Here is a 22,278-nt window from a genome sequence, read left to right as displayed (position 1 = left end):
AAATTAATGCAGCTCGTCACAGAGTAAGGTACTCTTCAGTGTGGGTAGGAGTATCAGAATCTAGCCCTTACAGATTTTCCCAGTGGCGATGCACCTTTTTGTTTTTAACACTTGTTTAACTCAAACACCCTACAAGCAGTTGGAAGAAAAGGTCAGCTTGTTAAAGCTTCAACAGACCCTCCCCTTCCATGAAGGACTAAGAAAGCTCCTAGTCAACATCTGAGTCATCCAAGGTCTTTCAGCAGAATGGGGAAAGCCAGGCTAGAACAGACTGGAAAGCAAGTAGAAAAGAGACCCTTTTAAAAAATTCTTCAGACCATCCCCAAGAAGCTAGGAGAATGGCAAAAGGAAAACTCTGCTTGTGATCTTCATTGCTGCTTTTCTCATGTGTAAAAACACTTGATTATTTTTCTTAAAAGATTTTTTTCCTACTGATTGTTCTTTACATTATAAATATCCTGCCTTGTTTCCTTGGGTTTTTTTCCTGAAAGACTGAAGATCTAGGATGAGAATCTCTCCCTGCTCTGGCCCCTTTACCCCAGTGTAAGAGCTGGAGACAGTGATTTCCCTACAACCCCCCCTCCCCCCGGAATTTCCCCAACCCCCCGCCCAGTTGTGAACTAGTTACATGCCAATTTAGTGACTGTTTGGAGATTTGAATTGAAATTGAAACATTAATACACACTTTAAAAGCATATACAGTGTATGATAAAATACATGTATCTGAAAAAGTATAATAGATTTGAAAAGTATGAACATAGATAGCTTCCTTAATCAGCTGTTGTTTTTATTACATCAGTGCATTCATTTCGGTGATGTTAGCCAACCTAATAATTTCAAATGATGATTTGTAAGCAAAGTCTAAATGAGCTCTCCCTGACAGCTAGTGATGAGCTGGGGGGAAAGGCTTCAGGATCAGATTGTATTTACATTCACACCTAATCTACCTAGGTATCCAGCAAACAGAGCTGTGTTGCCCAAGTGATAGATATTGGCTGGGGTTGGGTTACAAATCACTTGAATGTGGGTGGGGAGGGGGAAGAAATGTTGTTGTTCTTATTGTATGAGTAAAGGGCAGTAGAACTGTACTTAGCCTGTGCTGATTGAGGGCATCAGGAGAGGTCCCCACCACTGTTTAAAGACAGAGCTGAGTAGGCTCCATAGATAGTCTTTTGTTCTGTTAAGTGACCACTGCAGCTGAAATCACTGATAATCAGGTAAAAAGCAACAGAGGGCCCTGTGGCACCTTTGAGACTAACAGAAGTACTGGGAGCATAAGCTTTCGTGGGTAAAAACCTCACTTCTTCAGATGCAAGAAGTGAGGTTCTTACCCACGAAAGCTTATGCTCCCAGTACTTCTGTTAGTCTCAAAGGTGCCACAGGGCCCTCTGTTGCTTTTTACAGATTCAGACTAACACGGCTACCCCTCTGATACTTGATAATCAGGTGTAAGTGCTTAGTCCTGCTGTGGGGATAGAGTTTCTGTGGAAGAGATGGCCCAGACTGCACTAGAAGTGAGGTTCCCCCACTGAGAACTCAGCTGAAATCACTGAGAGCTGGGTGGAACCTCAAGAGACCAACTTGCAGAGGTCACAGTGGCAGATGGCAGCAGAAGGTGACTTTGGCATTGGCAACAGAATGGTGGAGTGAACGGTGGCACAATGAACAGCAGTGGCTAGAGCAAACAGTGAGTAGCTGGAGGAACAAGCAAGGTGCCTTCTTGCCCCCCATCTGGGAGGTGAACTCCTGTGAAAGCACCTCTGAACTCTGAGTCTCCACTGACCAAGGACAACACCGGTGAGTGGGGTATGGTGGAGGAAAAAGTGAGGGGCATGTTAAATAAACGTTTGTTTGTTGGACTTATATTTTAGTGACTTCGCTCCAGAATGCTAGATTTGTGACTGGGAATGGAAACTTATATAAATATGTTTCCTAGTAGGCCATGATTTTTTAAAATGCATTATTTGCCAAGGTTGTTATCTCACATTGTTGCTATCTTGAGAGGCCATTATGTTGGGGAGTTCCTGTACTAAGCATTTTTATTATTATAATTAATTTTTACGTAAGAATGGTCATACTGGGTCAGACCAACGGTCCATATAGCCCAGTATCCTGTCTTCTGACAGTGGTCAAGGCCAGGTGCTTCAGAGGGAATGAACAGACCAGGTAATCATCAAGTGATCCATCCCCTGTTGCCCATTCCCAGCTTCTGGCAAACAGGCTAGGGACACTCAGAACATGGTGTTTCATCCCTCTCCATCCTGGCTAATAGCCACTGATGGACCTATTCTCCAGGAATTTATCTAGTTCTTTTTTTAATCCTGTTATAGTCTTCACAGCATCCCCTGGCAAAGAGTTCCACAGGTTGACTTTATGTTGTGTGAAGAAGTACTTCATTTTGTTTTTTTAAAACCTGCTGCCTATTAATTTCATTGGGCCACTGCTAGTTCTTGTAAAAACAACAAGGAGTCTGGTGGCACCTTAAAGACTAACAGATTTATTTGGGCATAAGCTTTCGTGAGTTAAAACCTCACTTCTTCGGATGCATAGTTCTTGTGTTATGTGAAGGATTAAATAACATTTCCTTATTCACTTTCTTCACACCAGTCAAGATTTTATAGACCTCTATCATATCCCCCCTTAGTCGTCTCTTTTCTAAGCTGAAAATTCCCAGTCATTTTAATTTCTCCTTCTGTTTCATACCCCTAATCATTTTAGTTGCCCATCTCGGTACCTTTTCCAATTCCAATATATCTTTTTTGGGATGGGGTGACCAGATCTGCACACAGTATTCAAGGTGTGCACGTACCATGGATTTATATAGAGGCAATATGATATTTTCTGTCTTATTATCTATCCCTTTCTTAATGATTCCCAACATTGTTAGCTTTTTTGACTGCCGCTGCACATTGAGTGGATGTTTTCAGAGAACTATCCACAATGACTCCAAGATCTTTCTTGAGTATTTAACAGCTAATTCAGACTCCATCATTTTGTATGTATAGTTGAGATTGTTTTCCAATGAGCATTACTTTGCATTTATCAACATTGAATTTCATCTGCCATTTTGTTGCCCAGTCACCCAGTTTTGTGAGATCCCTTTGTAACTCTTCACAGTCTGCCTGGGACTTAACTATCTTGAATAGTTTTGTATCATCTGCAAATTTCACCAACTGACTGTTTACCCATTTTTTCCAGATCATTTATGTTGAACAGTAATGGCCCCAGTACCAACCCCTCAGGAATACCACTATTTCTCTCTCTCCATTCTGCAAACTGATAATTTATTCCTACCCTTTGTTTCCCATCTTTTAACCAGTTACTGATCCATGAGAGGACTTCCCTCTTATCCCATGATGGCTTACTTTTCAAAAGTCAATTTAAATTAAATACATTTTTTTAATTATATTTTTTTAGAAATCTAGACCTGTTATGTGTTTTGGTGTAACTTGCATTATCCTTTTGTTAAATTTGCATTATCCTAACAAAACATTTACTTTATTCATATCTCTTTTTATATATCTCATCAGCCCTGACACCCCCCCTGTAAATTCAAACCCACACACACCCCATTTCAATTCCTGGGGAAACCACTGGCTGGAGAGGTGTAAAGGGTTCTAAAAGCCCCAGATCCAGCCAGGGAGAATTCTCCTATTGCAGGACCTGGGAAAAACAGCAGCAGGTTCTCCTCTGATGAAGTCCCCAAGCAAAGCCCAGTGTAGGGGGCATGCCAGTTGTGGGGCTGCAGCAGGAAAGGTAGAGCCGCAGTGCAGAGATTCTGGATATTTCTGTGCCCAAAGGCAGCCAGGGAAAAGCTGTCATAACTTAGACAGCCCCAGCAAGAGTTGTCTACGTTACACCACAGGTCTCTCTGGCACCAGGAGTATCCCAGAATCAGGAGTATGCAAAAGTGGTTATCGCGACCTCTTACCCCCTGGGGTTGCAAGTTGATGCAGCAAATAATCTCATTCCTAGAGCTTGTCTACAGTGGGGAAACTTTCTATCCAGTTTTAACATTGAAAATCAAGTTATTTGAAACAAGCTGATTAGAGCCACAGTGTGAGGTGACCCAACTCCTTTTTACTGAGCTGGATCCAAGACCACACCTCACTCTGAGGGCTAGAGTAGGACTTAAGCACTCCATAGGCCTTGGGCTAGACTTTTGCACAGGCCTGAAATTCACCCTTCGTTATTAGTTCTCATTTCAGGGACCTGTGAAGTCGAGTCTCTTTTGCCCATCTTTGCACTTCCTCCATGTTCCATGTGAGTTTGTCCTCACACCTTGAAAGCACTTGGCAACACCCACTCCTGCCTATACCTCTGCCTCATTGACTCTTACCTTGTCCCACAGTATCTGTAATACAGCAGCCACCACCAATGCTGGTAGCAATAGCATAGATGCTAGTGCGGCTAGGGCTATTTACCATCAAGTCATGAACATTTGCTCAGTAAAAACACCTGAGCCCTGTTTATACCAGAACTTAGCACCTGTGCAGGTATTAATTTTTCTAATGTAGCCACGGCATAGAGTGTAATGTTGTATGTCAGGACTATTGTCTTATGTTTTACCACCTGTAGTGTTACTCCTGGGAAGCACTGGGTACATTTAAAGTGCTCTCTAAATGAATAAATGCTGGATAAAACTTTGTAACAATTGTGTATTGATTTCTACTGCCTCTTTTTATTAATGAAAAGAACTTTCTGTCCCTTACTGGCTAGATTACACTGTAAAATTCTATATAAAATAATTAAATAACAACTTCCCTTGTTTTCCCCTCAGAGATAACATACACATTAATTAAAATTCCATTTAGGTTGTCACTTAAAGCCTTGTACTGGATTTTCCCTGCCCTCAGTTGACTGAACCCTGCTTCTTGGTGGGCAATGGCGGCTGTGTGAGGCAGGGAAAACTCCCCAGTCAGGATACCAAGAGGAGAGGGGAAATGAGGAGTTGGTAGGACTGGATCTATCTAGCCATCCTCCCCTGGGGATGGAACCTCCCTACACCTCACCACAGAGCCTCCTTCAAGTCATCTGCAATGCTTGGGAAGTGTCCGACCCTTAGGGTTACCATACGTCCGTATCTCCCCGGACATGTCCGGCTTTTTAGTTGTTAATTGCCGGCTGGGAGGAATTTTTAAATATATAAAAATGTCCGGAAAATACGGACATATGATAACCCTACCCACTAACCCCTCTCCTCTTGGGGTGTCAGCTCGCTTAGCCTGCAGATTGCAACTTCCCCTGTGCTGCTGCAACCCTGCGCCCCAAGGCTAGGAGCGGTGGTGTCTCTGCAGCCAGCTGCTGGTGCGGGGGACCCGTGGCCGCATCTCCCTTCTCCGAGTATCCCCCGTGGCTCTGGCAGAGCCTCAGTCTCCCCTCTCCGTCCCGGCCGTGCAAGGAGCCCCCCCCCCCCCCCCCCGCCAGCAGTCCGTGCAGCCGAGGCTGCCTCCCCCCCGGCGGAGCTGCTGCCTGGGGGCGGGTCCCAGCGCAAGGGAAAGTTTCTCGGCACATGGCGGCGGCTCCCGGGAGCCCGAGCTCCCCCACCCGGTAAGGGCCCGTGCTGCAGCGCCTGCCACAGCCTCGCCGGGTCTGGCTGGGAGCGGGGTGGAGGCTCCCCTGAGGGAGGTGAAGGGTGGGGGACTCTGAGGTGGGGGGGATTCTGAGGGGAGGGGGCTATGGGAGGGGGTGGGGGGCTCTGAGGCAGGGGCTGTGGAGAGTGGGGGGGCTGTGGAGGGCAGGCTCTCAGGAGAGGGGGCACTGTGGAGAGCAGGTGGCTCTGGGGTGAGGCCTGGGGGGGGGGGTCTGGCGGGAGGGAGGAAGCGGCTCTGGGGTGAGGCTTGGGGGTTCCGGCGGGTGGGAGGCGGCTCTGGGGTAGGGTTACCATAAGTCCAGATTTTTCCGGACATGTCCGGCTTTTTGGTCCTCAAATCCCCGTCCGGGAGGAATTTCCAAAAAGCCGGACATGTCCGGGAAAATAGGGAGGCGTGGTAAGGGGACCGCCTCCTCCCCGGGCTCCAACTTTCCCGGCTCCTGCCGCTCTCCACCACAGCGGGGGCCGAAGCAACTTCCCCAGTGCAGCAGCAACCAGGGGGTGGGAGGGAGGAGGGGGAATGCGGGGTGCTCAGGGGAGGGGTGGAGTTGGGGTGGGGACTTTGGGGAAGGGGCGGAGTTGGGGCGGGGCCAGGGGTGGAGTGTTCTCTTTTTTGCAGTATTCAAATATGGTAACCCTACCGACCCTGATGGTTTAAACTTATGATCTGCCAACAAGCTTTTTGTATGTGTCCTGGGAGTGGGGGGAGGTTTGGGATTTCCAGCATCTCTCTAGGTCTGCTTGACATCATCCTCTCCACCCAACCTCTCTGCACCCTAACTTATGTCCCCCACCCAAAACTTCTGTGCTGCAAGTACTACATTTAAACTCTGAAACATAACAAAACAAAATGAAACATGCCACCCTACCCCTGAATTCCTCCCAAAGGGGGGGGGGGGCTAGCATCTCATCTGACCCATAGTCCATGTCTCTAAATTCAGACTTTGAAGGATTTCTTAGGCTCTTCTGACTGCCTCCAAAACCTCAAGACTTTTATTGGGTCAACCTTGTCAGTGACAACAAATGTAGAGCAGAGATAGAGAGGAGAAATGCACCCCGACCAGGGAGGCTGCAAATAAAGTTCTTGAATTCCAGGCCAACCCATCTCAATTCAATTAAAGTAGGAAATATATTGTTTTTGAACAGCTAAAATAAACCTGTAGGGTTGGGGAGGGGCAGATGTCAGACAGGCAGAACTGCAGGTTTTGCAGACACCCCTTGGAGGCAGGAAGGCATATTACCAATCCATATGTTACCTGATGCATCAGTTGCTCTAGCTCATGTTGTGTAATTATTTGCAGGCATCCTGCTATTGTTTTACAAAAGTAATATCTCTGCTGTTTGTTTTGTTCTTACTTTAACCTGACACGTCGTTTCATAGCTTCCAAGCAGAGGAAGCTTTACTCTTAAGGAGTGGGTTATATTATTTCCTATCTTTAGAAGACCAATGAATGGACACAGAAGCAGGATCTTTGTCTTCCTTACTGGAAACATGTGCACTTCCCGCAGCAGTTAGTTTTGGAAGAGAAGTGATTGCTATTGCTATTACATATGCTTTCTTCTAGCACCCTATGCCATATCTAGGGCATCAAAAGCCCTGCACAGTAAAAGTCTGTGTACTCCCAAGCGGCAGCCAGCACTCAACCCCAAGGATACCAGTCAGTGTCAGTCAAAACCTTGATTATCTGTAACTGCTTTTCTCACTGGTCCAGCAGGTTTAACAACCTCCCACACTGCATTACAATTCCTTTGGGGGTTTTTATTGCTGCAGGTGACGCTCAAAACTCAGGAAAACCCCTGCTGTGCTGGTGCCACTATGTCTCATTTTATCTAAGGCACAGTTGAGGCCTTATTTATAAAGGGTCCTTACTCCTGAAGAAGAGCTCAGTGTAAGCTTTCAGAGTAGCAGCCGTGTTAGTCTGTATCCGCAAAAAGAAGAACAGGAGGACTTGTGGCACCTTAGAGACTAACAAATTTATTAGAGCATAAGCTTTCGTGCATCCGAAGAAGTGGGCTATAGTCCACGAAAGCTTATGCTCTAATAAATTTGTTAGTCTCTAAGGTGCCACAAGTCCTCCTGTTCTTCTTCTTTCAGTGTAAGCTTGACTCTCTGACCAACAGAAGCTGGTCCAACAAAAGGCATTACCTCACTCACCTTGTCTCTCTCATTCCAAGCTTCACGTCTTTATTGCTTCTGCTAGCTACCTTCTTTTCTTCTCACTAAATAACAGTTGGCTTTCATGCAGTGAGGCACAGCTGCAGTCTACTTTTGCGAGGGGTGAAAGTTGCCTCTGAACAGGTTTGTGAAGTTAAAGCGATTATTGAAAACAAATTCTCTCTCCCCACCCCTTTCACACTAGTTCTTGCTTGTCTGCTGTGGAAATGTAGGTGTACGTAAAAAAGACAGTCTCAACATCTTTAATTATAAGACAAACCATCTCCCTATTGGTTGGAAGCAAAGAACTAATAAAAGTGAACTAAAAATGTATACATTTGTTCCATGTATTAGGTTATATTCCCACAATGGCTGTGCCTATGTTTCTAAACTCAACTCCTTGTTTTAGCTGGGTGGAGCCTTATTACAAGTGGGACTTTCCATGGGATTAACTAGCACGGAAGCAAACGGCAATAAATACAGTAATAATTTGCTTGTCTCTAGCACCTTTCAGTCATTACTCGTAAAGTCCTTTGCAAGTATAATTTTAAAAGCCTCACAACACCAGGTCAGTATTATACTCCTTTTACAGAGGGGCAAAGTAAGGCTTAGTGAGCTTGTGATTTGCTCATGGTGACACAGCACAATTGATGTCAAAATTAGAACCCAGGAGCCTTAACTTTTGTGCCCTCCTTTAAGCACTACAGTCTAATGCAGTGGTTCTCAAACTTCATTGCACCGTGACCCCCTTCAGACAACAAACTACTACATGACACCAGGAGGAAAGACCGAATCTGCCCGAGCCCTGCAGCTCCGGGGGGGGGGGCAAAGCTGAAGCCCAAGGGCTTCTGCCCTGGGCTAGGGGCCTGTAACCTTAGCCCTGGGCGATGGGGCTTGGGCTTCAGACTTGCTGGGGTCCAGGGCCAACATCAGCCTCACAACCCACTTTGAGGTCTAGACCCACAGTTTGAGAACCCCTGGTCTAGTGGATCGCAATTTATTTACCGCTGTGGGTTCCATATGCAGCTCCCCATGTATTAAGTGAGCTGCATCTACACAATCTATATCTACTTGTATGGCCCTGAGGATGTCACGTGGGCTGCAGCTGTGTGCTGATTGGGCCACAGGTTGAGAACCACTGCACTTGACCATACTCATTACATAGCTTCAAAGTGCTACCAGGCAGCAATGTTATAATCCAAGTAAAATGAAAATATGAGTACATAGATATAAACTCTTGCTTGCTCTCTCTTTTGGATTTTCCTTGAGATGAAAGGAATCAATAACCTATACTACTAAGCCCCCCACTGCATTCTCCATGTTCACTTAATCCTTAGCTTCTTGACTGGGAGCCAAGAAACTAAATTCTCTCTTCAGAAGACTTGAATGGGAGTTGCATGTGTGTGTGAATTTGGCCCAAGGGTGCCATTTAGTGCCAACTATGGTGACCGATGGCTTTTGTGTGATATTGGACACTTTGTCTCTTGGAAACTGGACCACCACCAAATTCATTACACAATAGCCAGGGAATCACCATCTTATAATAGCAAAGCCTGCGCCACTATCTGCTCTCACCCTTACCACATGTGGTTCTAGAGTTCTTATTTAGTGGTGCTAGGTTTCAGAAGCCAGTCACTTTTCTTCAGTAAGGTTATTTGTAATTTGCAGACCTACAGTAGTTGTTATCTCTGGGAACCACTAAGAAGGTGTGTGTATTTAAAAAAAAAAAAAAAATCAGTCCGGTCTAGGACCTAATGGATAGGTAGTCCACATCACAAACTCTTTATTACAACCTGCACTCTAGAAGGTAGTCTCTGTGGAGTGTTCAAGCAGGGAGACTGATCTGCACGCTCACCCATGAGGTCCAGCTATGCTAGAAAGGTGACCCATTACTGATACAGGTTTCAGAGTAGTAGCCGTGTTAGTCTGTATCCGCAAAAAGAAGAACAGGAGTACTTGTGGCACCTTAGAGACTAACAAATTTATTCGAGCATAAGCTTTCGTGGACTACAGCCCACTTCTTCGGATGCATATAGAATGGAATGCATCCGAAGAAGTGGGCTGTAGTCCACGAAAGCTTATGCTCTAATAAATTTGTTAGTCTCTAAGGTGCCACAAGTACTCCTGTTCTTCTTATTACTGATACAGGTAATCTAAGGGCAGAATTCAGAGGAAGTTTGGCTTTGTGGTTAAGGCAATAGGACTCAGGAGTTCTAGTCTCAAATCCCAGTTTCTTGTTTGACCTTTCTTTGTCTCAGTTCTCCATTTGTAAAACAGGGATAATACTTTCTTCCCTCAATTCCATCTTGTCTATTTAGATTACAAGATCTTTGAGGCAGAGGCTCTCTCTTACTGTGTTTTTTGTGCAGCACCTAACACAGTGGAGCTCTTGTCTCAGTTGGGGCCTCCCCCCAGATGCTACTGTAATACAAATAAGAATAATAAATTGGGCCTGCAACAGGAATCTAGTTAACAATTCTGTTACTGATACACAAAGAAAAATAGACAGCTCCATGACTCATACTGGCATTGCAGAACCATCAGGAGTAAACAACAAGATCTCATTTTTTGTCAGTAAAGCCATGCAATATGATTCTGAATGCACACAGAACAGCTGAGCCAGGAGGTTTTACAGTGTCCCTTTGAGCAGAACTGCACTTTAGACAGCCACTGTAAAATAACTCCAAGTTTTCCAGTACAATTTGTTCAACCTTAGGTTAAATGTCACCTTTAACTCGGCAACAGATTTATTTACTGCTTCTCCCCAGGGTGGCTGCTTCATTGTGTTTTGGAAGGCAAGTGACAACTGCTACAAAGTTCCAAATTAAGTACATTAAATGTACTTCTTTCCCTGCCTGGGAAATCACATCTCTCTTACAAACCTCTTAAAAAAAAAAAAAAAGCAAAGCTTTACAATTCTGTAGTACTTAATCAACCCAGGCACAGAAATGTCCATTCCTTACCTGAGTGAAGTAAAGATTCATCAGTGTCAGTGTGAAAAACTGGAGGCAAACTGGGAAGCAATAGAGAAGCCAGAAGATGAAGGGTCTGAGAGAGTTTGCTGTGACAAAATCTTTGAAGTAAAATGAAAAGAGCACAGTCCTAAGCGAGGCCCAAAATAGGCACAGAAACAGAAAGACCGTTTGGTAACTGAACCTCTTGTGCCTGTAGTGGAGGACCAGCCAAAGCTGGACGTAGATGAACACAAAGAGGAGGGAATAAAAAACAGTATATACAGTGGTCAGGCCCAGCTTCACATACGGCGGGACAGCTGGTGTCAGGGTCGGTGGCAGGGTGTCATTTTTCAGTGGGTCCCACTCAGAGGCCTCCATTTGAGATCAGAAATCGTAAAGAGTTGCTTGTTAAGTTTGGCTGCTTCTGCTCCTGCTTCCTCCTCCTTTCATCTTCCTACAGCAGCATAGGAACCAAGAAAATGAGAGAGAGAAAACAAGCTGCACTTCCTCTTTGGCAGCTCACTGACGGCTGGTAGCACATGATCACAATTCAGAATGATTCATTAGGGCTGCCTGTGTCAGCAATTGGCAGGGAACGATTCTGAAGGCTGCAGTGCTCTTTGCTGATGTTTGTGGACAACCCCTGCCCATCCTTCTGAAAACAAAAACCCATCTCCTCCCTGTGCAACTTATAACCAAACCCCTTCCTAAACATGCTATCTTGATTTAAGATGAGGTCAGTAACACTGGTGTGTTATGTAGGAAGCAGCTACTTGATGTTTTTACTAGTGATAGCCAGGTCAGATGCTGTGGTTTTAGTTTTTTTTTTTTTTTTTTAACAAGCAGCTTATTTGCTAGTGTTTAACTAAGAAGACTTTTTTAGGAACCTTTATTCAAAACACTGCAGTAAGCTGTAGTGCTCTGGATCTTCATTACAGAATCCTGCAGTGCTTGGTAGGGAATATACAATTCACACTGCAAACTGAATGGTCATCTTATCCAATAGCCTCTCTCTCTGTTAGTGGCCAATATCAGATGTTTCAGTGGAAGGGGTGCAAAAACACATAAGACCTAGTGTTGCCAACCCTCCAGGATTGTCCTGGAGTCTCCAGGAATTAAAGATTAATCTTTAATTAAAGGTTATATCATGTGATGAAACCCCTGGGAATATGTCCAACCAAAATTGGCAACCCTGCTAAGGCATCAACCTAAATGTATTGTCTGCCTCTTAACAGGAACAAAAGAAAAACACTAAATGCCAAAATGTGCTAGAGCATAAGTGTCATTGCACAGGATTTCCCTACTCAAATATTTTCTACCTTGGCCATCTCTGGGACAATAATTGATTGGAGATGCTTATTGGTAAATATGCAGCCATGACATTGGGATTAGTTTTATAAAATAACACTTTCCTTTGTGGGCATTTCTTATGTTGTGAATGTTTGTCATATGTGGATGAGTCTTGGGAAGTGAAACTGAGTGGTTTTGACATCTGCACTATGAAGAGATAAAGTTCTCAAACAGGGCCGGCTTTAGGCCAATTCCACCAATTCCCCCGAATCGGGCCCCGCGCCTAAGAGGGCCCCGCGCTCAGTGGCAGGGTCGCCCAGAGTTGGGGGCAAGTGGCAGAGAATCCCTTCCCTGGCTAGTGGCACCTTTTTAATTTTTACTCACCTGGTGGCGCTCTGGCTCTTTGGCGGCACTTTGGTGGCAGGTCCTTCAGTGCCGCCGAAGACCCGGAGCGAGTGAAGGACCCGCTGCCAAAGACTAGGAGCGCCGCCCGGTGAGTACAAACCCCACGTGTTTTTTTTACGCGTTTGTTTTTTTAGTCATCCCTGTCGGGGCCCCATCGAAACTGTTCGAATCGAGCCCCACACTTCCTAAAGCCGGCCCTGTTCTCAAACACCTCAAAGTCATGTAGAAAGTTATTTAAAACAAAACAAAAAACCTGGCTAAGGCAGGTGCAGAGTTAATGTTCTTGCTGGGTTTTGTTTTATTTTATAATCTACAATAAATTGATTTGAAAAGAACACCCCTGGACTAGTTCCAAGGGAATCCCAAATTTCCTGTGAGCAGTGGGAGCATCTGCTTTCGGCAAAATATTCCTACTAAATGGCTATTATCAAAGGCTTTTGGGATATGAGCAACGGAGGAGATAAATTTGGAATTATGTTATGAAAAAACCTACCTGACAAATATCTGCAGACGGAAAGGATGACATGCTAACTTCTGCCTCGCTGAAAGAATATGGTGATGGTGATGATGACTATGAACAATAAGTATGTCTGTTGCATGCATAACTTGGGATGGCACTTTAAAGAGTTTTTTTTTTTTTTTTTTTTAAAGATGTTGGCCCTGCCCTGAAACTATTCAAATCTGGGTGTCTAAAGCTATGCTCTTATTAGGCACCTAAATATAAGTGGCCTTATTTTCAAAGGTGCTGAGCAATCCCAGATCCCATTGGCTTGAAAGGGATTTATGGATGCTCAGTGCTTCTGAAAATAAGGCCACTTATATTTAGGTGCCTAAATATGGATTTAGGAGGCTCGCTTTAGGCATCCAGGTTTGAGGACTTTTGGATAAAGAGCCTACCGTAAGGTTCTGAGCACTTCCTGAGATGTGCTGAGTGGCCTAAACTCCCACCTCTCAGGAGACCCTAAACTACCACATAGGATAAGGCCCTAAATTAGACACACCTAGAATATTAAGATGGACAAAGGAAGGGGTTAGGGGAAGGAGGGGTGAGTGTAAGACAAATTAAAATGATGAGTCTTATAACTGCAAATGAATCGTATAAGGTCTGAGAGAGAAATTGCAGTGACACACTCAAGATGCTGTGAAAGTAGGATTAAAATTGTGGCCCTAGCATCAATAATCCCTGGATTTAACTTTAAATAAGCACCTGGCATGAAATAAATAAGATTTATAAGGGCAGCCACAAAACAAGTAAAACTCTGTAGGCAATCAGATTGGGTTTCTAAAAGCGACTAATGGCATTCCAGAAGTGTCACTTTCATTACATGAGGGTGGGGAAGAACAAGGAGTTTGGATTAGAGATGAAACAGTATATACAGCAACTGAAATAGATATACTCAAAAATAGTTCAAAACAAACTACAACAACTCAGTGCATTTAACTCACACTCCGCTAGATGGAGTCCTCAACGCACACAGTAAAAGATTGGAGCAGGGTAATTTACACTGTCTGATTTAAGTTTCTGAATTACATCCAAGCAAAATGCAGATGAGTTTTGAGTGATGTCACAGTCATATATGGGGCTTCCTTCTTGGGCAACCTCACAGGAACTCTCCTCTGCAATATCCAGTGACTGTAGCATGCAAGTTACTGCTGGAGGTTCTGCAGGTCTAGCAAGGTCAATACTCTGCTGTCTGGGGCAGTTAATATGATCAGAGTCTCTGGCACCTCTTTCAGAGTAGATTCATAGATTCTAGGACTGGAAGGGACCTCAAGAGGTCCAGTCCCCTGCCCACATGGCAGGACCAAATACTGTCTAGACCATCCCTGATAGACATTTATCTAACCTACTCTTAAATATCTCCAGAGATGGAGATTCCACAACCTCCCTAGGCAATTTATTCCAGTGTTTAACCACCCTGACAGTTAGGAACTTTTTCCTAATGTCCAACCTAGACCTCCCTTGCTGCAGTTTAAGCCCATTGCTTCTTGTTCTATCCTTAGAGGCTAAGGTGAACAAGTTTTCTCCCTCCTCCTTATGACACCCTTTTAGATACCTGAAAACTGCTATCATGTCCCCTCTCAGTCTTCTCTTTTCCAAACTAAACAAACCCAATTCTTTCAGCCTTCCTTCATAGGTCATGTTCTCAAGACCTTTAATCATTCTTGTTGCTCTTCTCTGGACCCTCTCCAATTTCTCCACATCTTTCTTGAAATGCGGTGCCCAGAACTGGATACAATACTCCAGCTGAGGCCTAACCAGAGCAGCGTAGAGCGGAAGAATGACTTCTCATGTCTTGCTCACAACACACCTGTTAATACGTCCCAGAATCATGTTTGCTTTTTTTTTTTTTTTTTTTTTTTTTTTGCAACAGCATCACACTGTTGACTCATATTTAGTTTGTGGTCCACTATAACCCCTAGATCCCTTTCTGCTGTACTCCTTCCTAGACAGTCTCTTCCTATTCTGTATGTGTGAAACTGATTTTTCCTTCCTAAGTGGAGCACTTTGCATTTGTCTTTGTTAAACTTCATCCTGTTTAACTCAGACCACTTCTCCAATTTGTCCAGATCATTTTGAATTATGACCCTGACCTCCAAAGCAGTTGCAATCCCTCCCGGTTTGGTATCATCCGCAAACTTAATAAGCGTACTTTCTATGCCAATATCTAAGTCGTTAATGAAGATATTGAACAGAGCCGGTCCCAAAACAGACCCCTGCGGAACCCCACTTGTTATGCCTTTCCAGCAGGATTGGGAACCATTAATAACTCTGAGTACGGTTATCCAGCCAGTTATACACCCACCTTATATTTGCCTAGTTTATGGATAAGAATATCATGTGAGACCGTATCAAATGCCTTACTAAAGTCTAGCACTTGAGAGGCCTAGTCATACTGGAACTGGCACCATGTGGATTCTCTCTCCAGTTCCTCTCAGCCAACTCTGTATCCCAGTCCAGAAACTTCTCCCCTAGATTTGATGCCAGATACATCTCCCTCCCTTCCCCCCCCGCTTCATTCATATTATCCCTTCCCCACAAGAGGGCCTGTGGCAAAGAGAGGGACATGATACACTCCCCAAGGGTATGTCTACAGAGCAACTAGACACCCATGGGTGGCCCATGCTAGCTGACTTGGGCTCGCGGGTCTCTGGTTGCAGGGCTATTTTATTGCTCTAGGTTCTAGAGCCTGTGCTCTAGACTGAGCCCAGAAGTCTACACAGCAATGAAACAGCTCCTCAGCCATAGCCCCGCACGCCCGAGTCGGTTGGCATGGGCCAGCCGCGGGTGTCTAGTTGCTCTGTAGATATACCCAAAAGTCTCCACTACACTGATATGAGAGAGAGATTTAAAAAAAAAAAAAAAAATTTCAGCAAATAGTTTATTTGCTGGAAAATGCAGTTTTGATCAACTTAAAACCATTTGCAAATTCGTGTTGAGTTCGAGGAATAGTTTTGAACTGAAATATCACAAAGGTTTGGAAATGTTGAAATTAAATATTTTTGTTTTGACCTGGCTTGACATTATTTTCAATTTACTGAAAATTTTGAAAAATGTTATTTTCAGTTTGTCCCAAAATGACACCTTTTTTTGATATTTTGGAATTGCCAGTGAACAGAAATAATCTATCATTCACCCAGGTCAACTTATACATGTTATGTAGCGGCCAGGATGCAAGGATAATGGGATACAGAGGCTTACAAACTCTTCCATTGTCCTCAGCAAAGATATTCCCAGAACTGTTGCTTGTGACTAACATTAAAGGTGAAACATGATGCCTCGTCACATTTTATCAGTGACCTATAACAAATGTTCACATCTTATGCTGTCAAACTTTAACTCACTAAATGAGTGTAAAAGCATCTCTGGAATACCAATAGTTCAACACCAATATTTTCCAACTCTTGTATTTGAGTTGCCCTCGAACCAGAACTTACTGTGAAAATGTAGAAGCCAAAACCCATTGCTGTACAACAATAATTATGGTTTCACTTAGTGCCCCTGGGGCCTCATCAGGGAATTTCTTATTAGGCCTAACCTCCTGTTCCTATGCAGATCTTGTAAAGCATGGGGGCTTCAGCTATGGGTTGTCCCTCATCAGGCTCTGAATATCTGGGGACATTCTAAAATTCTGGAGATTCAGGTGCACTACTGTCATCTCTCCAAAGGATGAAACGGTAGGGCAGCCTTAGGGGTCAAACTGCTGTCTGGCTCAGCTGACATACAGTTCTGTGACTCTATAGTTCCAACAGCTGGTAACACAGACTCAGGAGCATCTGGATCCCTGCAAGCTGAAATGCTGCTTTTCTGGATAGACACTCCTCTTTGGAGTCAGTGGAAACTAGAGTCTGCTGGCTGAAATGTCAATGAAACAATGTGTGTGGACAGTACACTCTGCATTGGATGACTGTCCTCCCCCCAAGTATACTTTAAAATGTCGTTTGTTTTGTTTGTTTTTTAAATCAGCTTTGCAGGACCTGGCCAGTGGGCAAAATGTGATTTTGATTTAAAATGTTAAGTCCTGAACCATCTTCACATTTGACTTTATACACTGGCAGTTCAGACAATTTTTCTCCAGATACGTAACTGTGTTGTCCATCCAGCTAAGATCTTGTGTGTATTTGGATTACCCATGTTTCTTATGAATGCCTGGGCCTCTCAGAGTATCTCCTGAGCTCTAACCCAAGAATCATATCAGGTTTTATTAGTTTATCCCTTTTTAGAGGCTGCTTCTGTAGCAATTCTATAAGACTCTTGCAATTACTGTTTTAATTTGAGAGTATAATGAAAGAAATTGTCGGAGGCTGCTCCGTTAGCTGAGACCCTAAAGCACAGGTTAGCTGGCAGACAAGCGTCTTACCCAAATATAAGAGAATAGAATGAGAAGCTGGTTGCATCAAGTCTTGTGCAGTTATACACAGCCTTGGACACTGAAGTGCTTATTCCACTTCTGCTTTTATTCTGCACAAATCCTCTGTGTGAAGACTGTGATCACTAAAATTAACATCCTGACCCCTGTCATTTCTATTCAACAAACTGTGGGCCTGAAATCTGCTGGTGAGAGATAAGACCAGTCTGCTGAAGGGGCTGATGGAGGGTGGAAATATTAACCGTGTTTTGGGACTGCCCAAGCTGAGACCTTACACCATGGAGTTGGGAGGTAATTCCATACAGCTCTGGGCTGGGGTAACAATACCAGGGATACTGCTTTCACTTACTAGTGCCTCAATCCTAGGGAGATATTAAAAAAACTGGAGAGAATTCAGGGAAGAACAACAAAATGATCAGGGGATAGCCATGTTAGTCTTTATCCCCAAAACAACCAGGAGTCCGGTGGCACCTTAAAGACTGACAGATTTATTTGGGCAGAAGCTTTCGTGGGTAAAAAAACTCACTTCTTCAGATGCATGGAGTGCATATTGTATTATATTAATTATAATGCCTGCATCTGTAACTTTCACTCCATGCATCTGAAGAAGTGAAGGTTTTTTACCCACGGAAGCTTATGCCCAAATAAATCTGTTAGTGCCACCGGACTCCTTGTTGTCAAAATGATCAGGAGGCTGAAGGGATGGGTATAGTAGTAGAGATTGAAAGAGCAAAATAAGTGACAACTAAGTTGGAAGACATGGTACCTAGACATTTCTGAAGGGTGTAAACACCAAGAAGAGAGAGAAATAGCATGAAAGAGCACCTGTGACTGATTTATTTTGTATCTTTTTCAACTCTGATTTCAGAGTTAACAGCCCATGAGGTGAATGGGAAAGTTCACACTTCTCTTAAGGGCCTGAATGAGAAAGAAGAGTCTTGTTTACATTGGCCATCAATTAGCCAGATGTGATCATTTTGAATCTACCAGGCATTTGCAGAAGAGTGATCATACAGGCTGGTTTAGAACATTTTCCATTGGGATGTTATGTGACTCCTAACTTAATTTACAGAGACTGGGGTCCAGAGACCCCAGTGAGGCTTAAAACTCTAGTTAATACAGGATTTTAAGGGGACGTTTGAAGCCTGAAAGGCCATCAAACAGTATTCAGTGCAACTCTGAGATTAGAAAATAAAATAATGTTGAGAATATAATGCAATCACCATGGATATTAATTCATCAGGTTTTGCCTCCCTGAATATATAGCATCCCCCTATATAATTATTTCACTAAATTAAACAGTAAAACATCATCTGAGTGAGACACTGAATGTTTCAAATGCTTTTCACATCATGGGTTTTGGTTTCAGTGCAACCCATGTGCATGTTAGAACCCATTGAGTTTTGCCTGTAAATATGTAAGAGAAGCTTGTTAATAAGGTCAATAGTGGGCTTTCACATTTTTACCGTTTTATTTTAACGGTATCAGCATCTTCTCAGGATGGTGCAGAATGCAGCCTAGGTCGGTGAGCTGGAAGCTAACATGCTGAGGAAGCAAATGTACCAGTAGGAGCTTGCTGTTTGTTTTGTTGCTGGTGAAGGTGAGGGAGTAGAGGAGAGAGGCCAGTCTGCTCAATAATGTCAGACTGTCCTAAAGGGGTATGCTAATAGGCCTCATATCTCCCTCTTTCTGGTGTAAAGCTGAGGAAAAATAAAACTCTTGACCTCCAAAGATCAGTGGATTTTATTCCTTCTGCTGCATCTTCTCCTCTTTGTGGGCGACAGGAGCTGCATAGAAAAACTAGGGAGTTTTGTGCTGCCACCAGTTCCTGCAGCAGCCCAAGATCCACAGCTATGAACTCCCCTAATCCCATGGATCTCATTTGTGGAAGTATACTACCCAGTGTGGTTCTTGGCATCTACAAGCAATGGCAACTTGGCTGACTTCTTGCTACGCTTCCACTGGCCTCACCCCAGCCACCTCTGATCATGTGATCTATGCCGCATGGTGGTCACATGGTGAATAGCAGAATTTAATGCTGCTTTGACTGGAAACGTAGACCATTATTAATTGTTATGCAGGAAAAGTAGAGGCATGTCCACATAAGCCAAACCAGACACAATAAACAGAGAAAATAGCTTTTGTTGTTGCTCTGGGTAATAAGGAATCAAAGTAACTTCTGTTTTTTTGTTTCCCATCTCTCTCTCTCTCCTTCATTTACAGTGTCCTTGTGCAATATCTTTCTCTGACTTCCTCAGATGCCTGAATTCCTCCCATCAGACCAAGACCAGTCTCTGGATTAGAAGAAAGGTAAAAATACTCCAGAATTCATGGTCATTTCTTTAGTCATTCCCCTGAATTGGAGTTTGCCATAGAGTTTTAAATGCCTCATTCTTTACTACAACAGAGATATCAGACCACCTCCCTGCAGCTCAACAACTTCAAATTCTCCACTGTCCTGGGCAAAGGATTGTTTGAAAAGATAAATTCCTAAAGAGCTTAATAGAAGAAGATATGAGAAAGGGAAAAACTTAGCTGTGTAGCAATCGTTCATCCTGAATTTCAGATGCTGCGGGCCAATCATGGGTCCCCAATACAGATAGATGGAATCAAAGCGTTTAAGATATCAGATATCCTGGCAAGATGTGGCACGGAAAGCTCAACTGGAAGCAAATCAGTAGCTGTGCTACGTGAAAACATGGATGTTTCCTCTAAGCAGAATCAGGAATTTGACTTTATTACATAGCTGATACCTAGATACTGCAAGATTGGTGCCCTCTAAATACCAAGGATGGATTAATACAGAAGGAATAAACCGACTCTGTTGGTTTGCAGACTCACTTTCAAGAAGCACATATTGGAAGCCATCAGTCAGAAGCAGCACCCATTTATAATACAGCTTTTTGGTTGCTTCCAAACTGCTGAGCATGTGGAATGAGCTTGGAATATGCTTCCGGTGGGACACTTCTGATCTCTGCTCAGTTTGGGCTCTTCTCCGAGTTTATGGACTATAAAAGTGTCTTTTGGATCCAGCTCCTCTGTGCCATTAAATATTTGGAGGTTCTGATGGAAACTAAACAATATGCTGAGAACTAGTTTTCTCAAAGGAAAAAACATCTCCTGGAAGATGGGCTTCCCCTATGAGCATTAGATTCCATTAGCTGTCCCTGGCATGTGCCTTTTATGCACTAAAAATCTCTATATAGCCCTCATGATAAACCAGATTTATTTTTCTAACCTTATTTGGGTCATACTGTGTAGTCAACAACAATACAAATGTAGGCATCTACCCTATAATCCTTATGCAGACAAAGCTTCCAGTGACTTCAAAGAAAGTATAGCATGTACATAGAGGGCAGGATCCAGCCCTCACAGGATAATCAGATTAATCCAAAATACAAGTAGCTTTAAAGCATGAAATTGCTGGTTGATACTTTTAGGTGCTATTTCCATGGGAAAAAATCCTTCTGGGAGCCCCCCAAAATGCTAGGTCAATGACTGGGTGATTGAACGGGACTGATTTAATTAACCAACAGAGTCAGAGCTTTGGTGTCTTCTTTGCCACCTTGGACTTTTGTGTAAAGCTTTGTCTGGTAGCCTTAAGATTGTGTCAGACAGTTCTACAGACTCCCATCTCTCTCAGACCTAGGGCCCAATCCTGCTCCGACTGATGGTCCATTGACAAATCTCCCATTACACAATGAATTGTGAAACTCCCATTGATTTCTATGGGAGCAAGATCAGGCCCAATAAGACATCGCTAAATTCCTTTTCTAAGAAGACTTTTAAATCCTGATGTTTCTGACCAGGCTGCTGAGACTCCCTCATCCCTCATGGGATAATTCTGTATGATTTAAAGCAGGATTTTGCAACCTGCCAATCAAAGGTTGAAATGGATTTGTTGCCTTTCACTATCTGAACAGCTCTGTGCAACCTGCATTGTCCTCGGCATCCAGTATCTTCATGAAAATAAGACTATTTATGGGGAACCATAAGAGAGGAACTGAAATTTCCAAGTATTTCCCTTCAGAGGGGATTTCCTTGCCTATTTTCATCAGATGGGAGGAGACTGGGGATTAGGAAGGTATAGTTCTTCCAAACTGTGGAGCAAAGGGATGTGTGTGGATCTTTGGCCCATCTCCGTAGGTCTCAGAACCTCTATAATGCATCCTTGTTACAGTGGTTCTTGGGGACTTCTGCTCTCCAGAAGAATCTTAATGAATCAGGAATAAAAGCCCTTTTAGAGTGGGCTGATTTTAGCTGCATCTAGCAAAGGGGATTAACTTAATTCTTTTTCTTCCCTTGGCTTTTAATGCTGCTTTAATATCTGTTAGTTTGCATAATGTCAATATAGTCCTTCAAGAGCCTCCATTTTGTTAGAAATTAACATAGCTTTTTTCCCTGGTTCTCTTTTAGTTCAAGCAACTGCAGTCCTGGCTTTGGGAGCAGAAGGATCTGAGTTCCGCCAACCTGAGATTTAAGTTGCCACATTACAGATCACATGGCTCCCCATTCTGCTCCATCTAAACCCCATGGGAGGGTCTGTAATATCAGTGTCCTAGGTATTGGAGACAAATGTCAAACCAGGAAACTCTACACCAGGGATTGAGAAGGGTTACTTTATATGTTTTTGCTCAGTATCTTTTTGTTTAACACTAAGGATTCTGCAAATAAAATTAACCCAAAATGTATACATCTTTGGACTATCATTTTCTTTGCTACCTGATAACTTTTACAAACCACCCACCTTTAGCTGAGAGTAAGGAAATCAGGTGATTCCTTTAGCTGTAATAGGAACAGGGCCAGAGTAGGAGAGAAATGACACCTCACCTGAGTTGACTATGTTAGTTAAATTATCTCATTAGCCTTCAAGACTGCGCTCAATCTTTGCTTCCTCCTTGATCTCAGCCTCCCTTCAATGGAGATGAGAGGACAACCCTTTGCAGTGTTCTCAGGGCTGAAGTCACCTGTCCAAAGTTCCTACCAGCCAAAGCCACCTCCATAAACAGC

General features: G+C 43.6%; 1 protein-coding gene and 1 long non-coding RNA gene across 2 annotated transcripts in view; one reads left to right on the top strand and one right to left on the bottom strand.

The window, feature by feature from the left end:
* Positions 1-11,333, bottom strand: part of GPR137B (G protein-coupled receptor 137B) — a 45,969-nt gene extending 34,636 nt beyond the window's left edge. Inside the window, exon 1 of the mRNA XM_065590525.1 lies at positions 10,712-11,333. Coding sequence (XP_065446597.1) covers positions 10,712-11,080 — 369 coding nt within the window. The 5' untranslated portion in view covers positions 11,081-11,333. The remainder of the gene's footprint in view (positions 1-10,711) is intronic.
* Positions 1,404-22,268, top strand: LOC135982667 (uncharacterized). Its single transcript, XR_010600181.1, has 3 exons — positions 1,404-1,797; positions 19,492-19,578; positions 19,676-22,268. It is a non-coding gene; the product is annotated as an uncharacterized LOC135982667 (long non-coding RNA).
* The last annotated feature ends 10 nt before the right edge of the window (positions 22,269-22,278 follow it).

The sequence above is a fragment of the Chrysemys picta genome, chromosome 3 (genome assembly GCF_011386835.1).
Source record: "Chrysemys picta bellii isolate R12L10 chromosome 3, ASM1138683v2, whole genome shotgun sequence".
Classification (NCBI taxonomy): Eukaryota; Metazoa; Chordata; order Testudines; family Emydidae; genus Chrysemys; species Chrysemys picta.
Note: the sequence above shows the minus strand (reverse complement) of the source record. Positions and strands in the feature narration are given on the sequence as shown.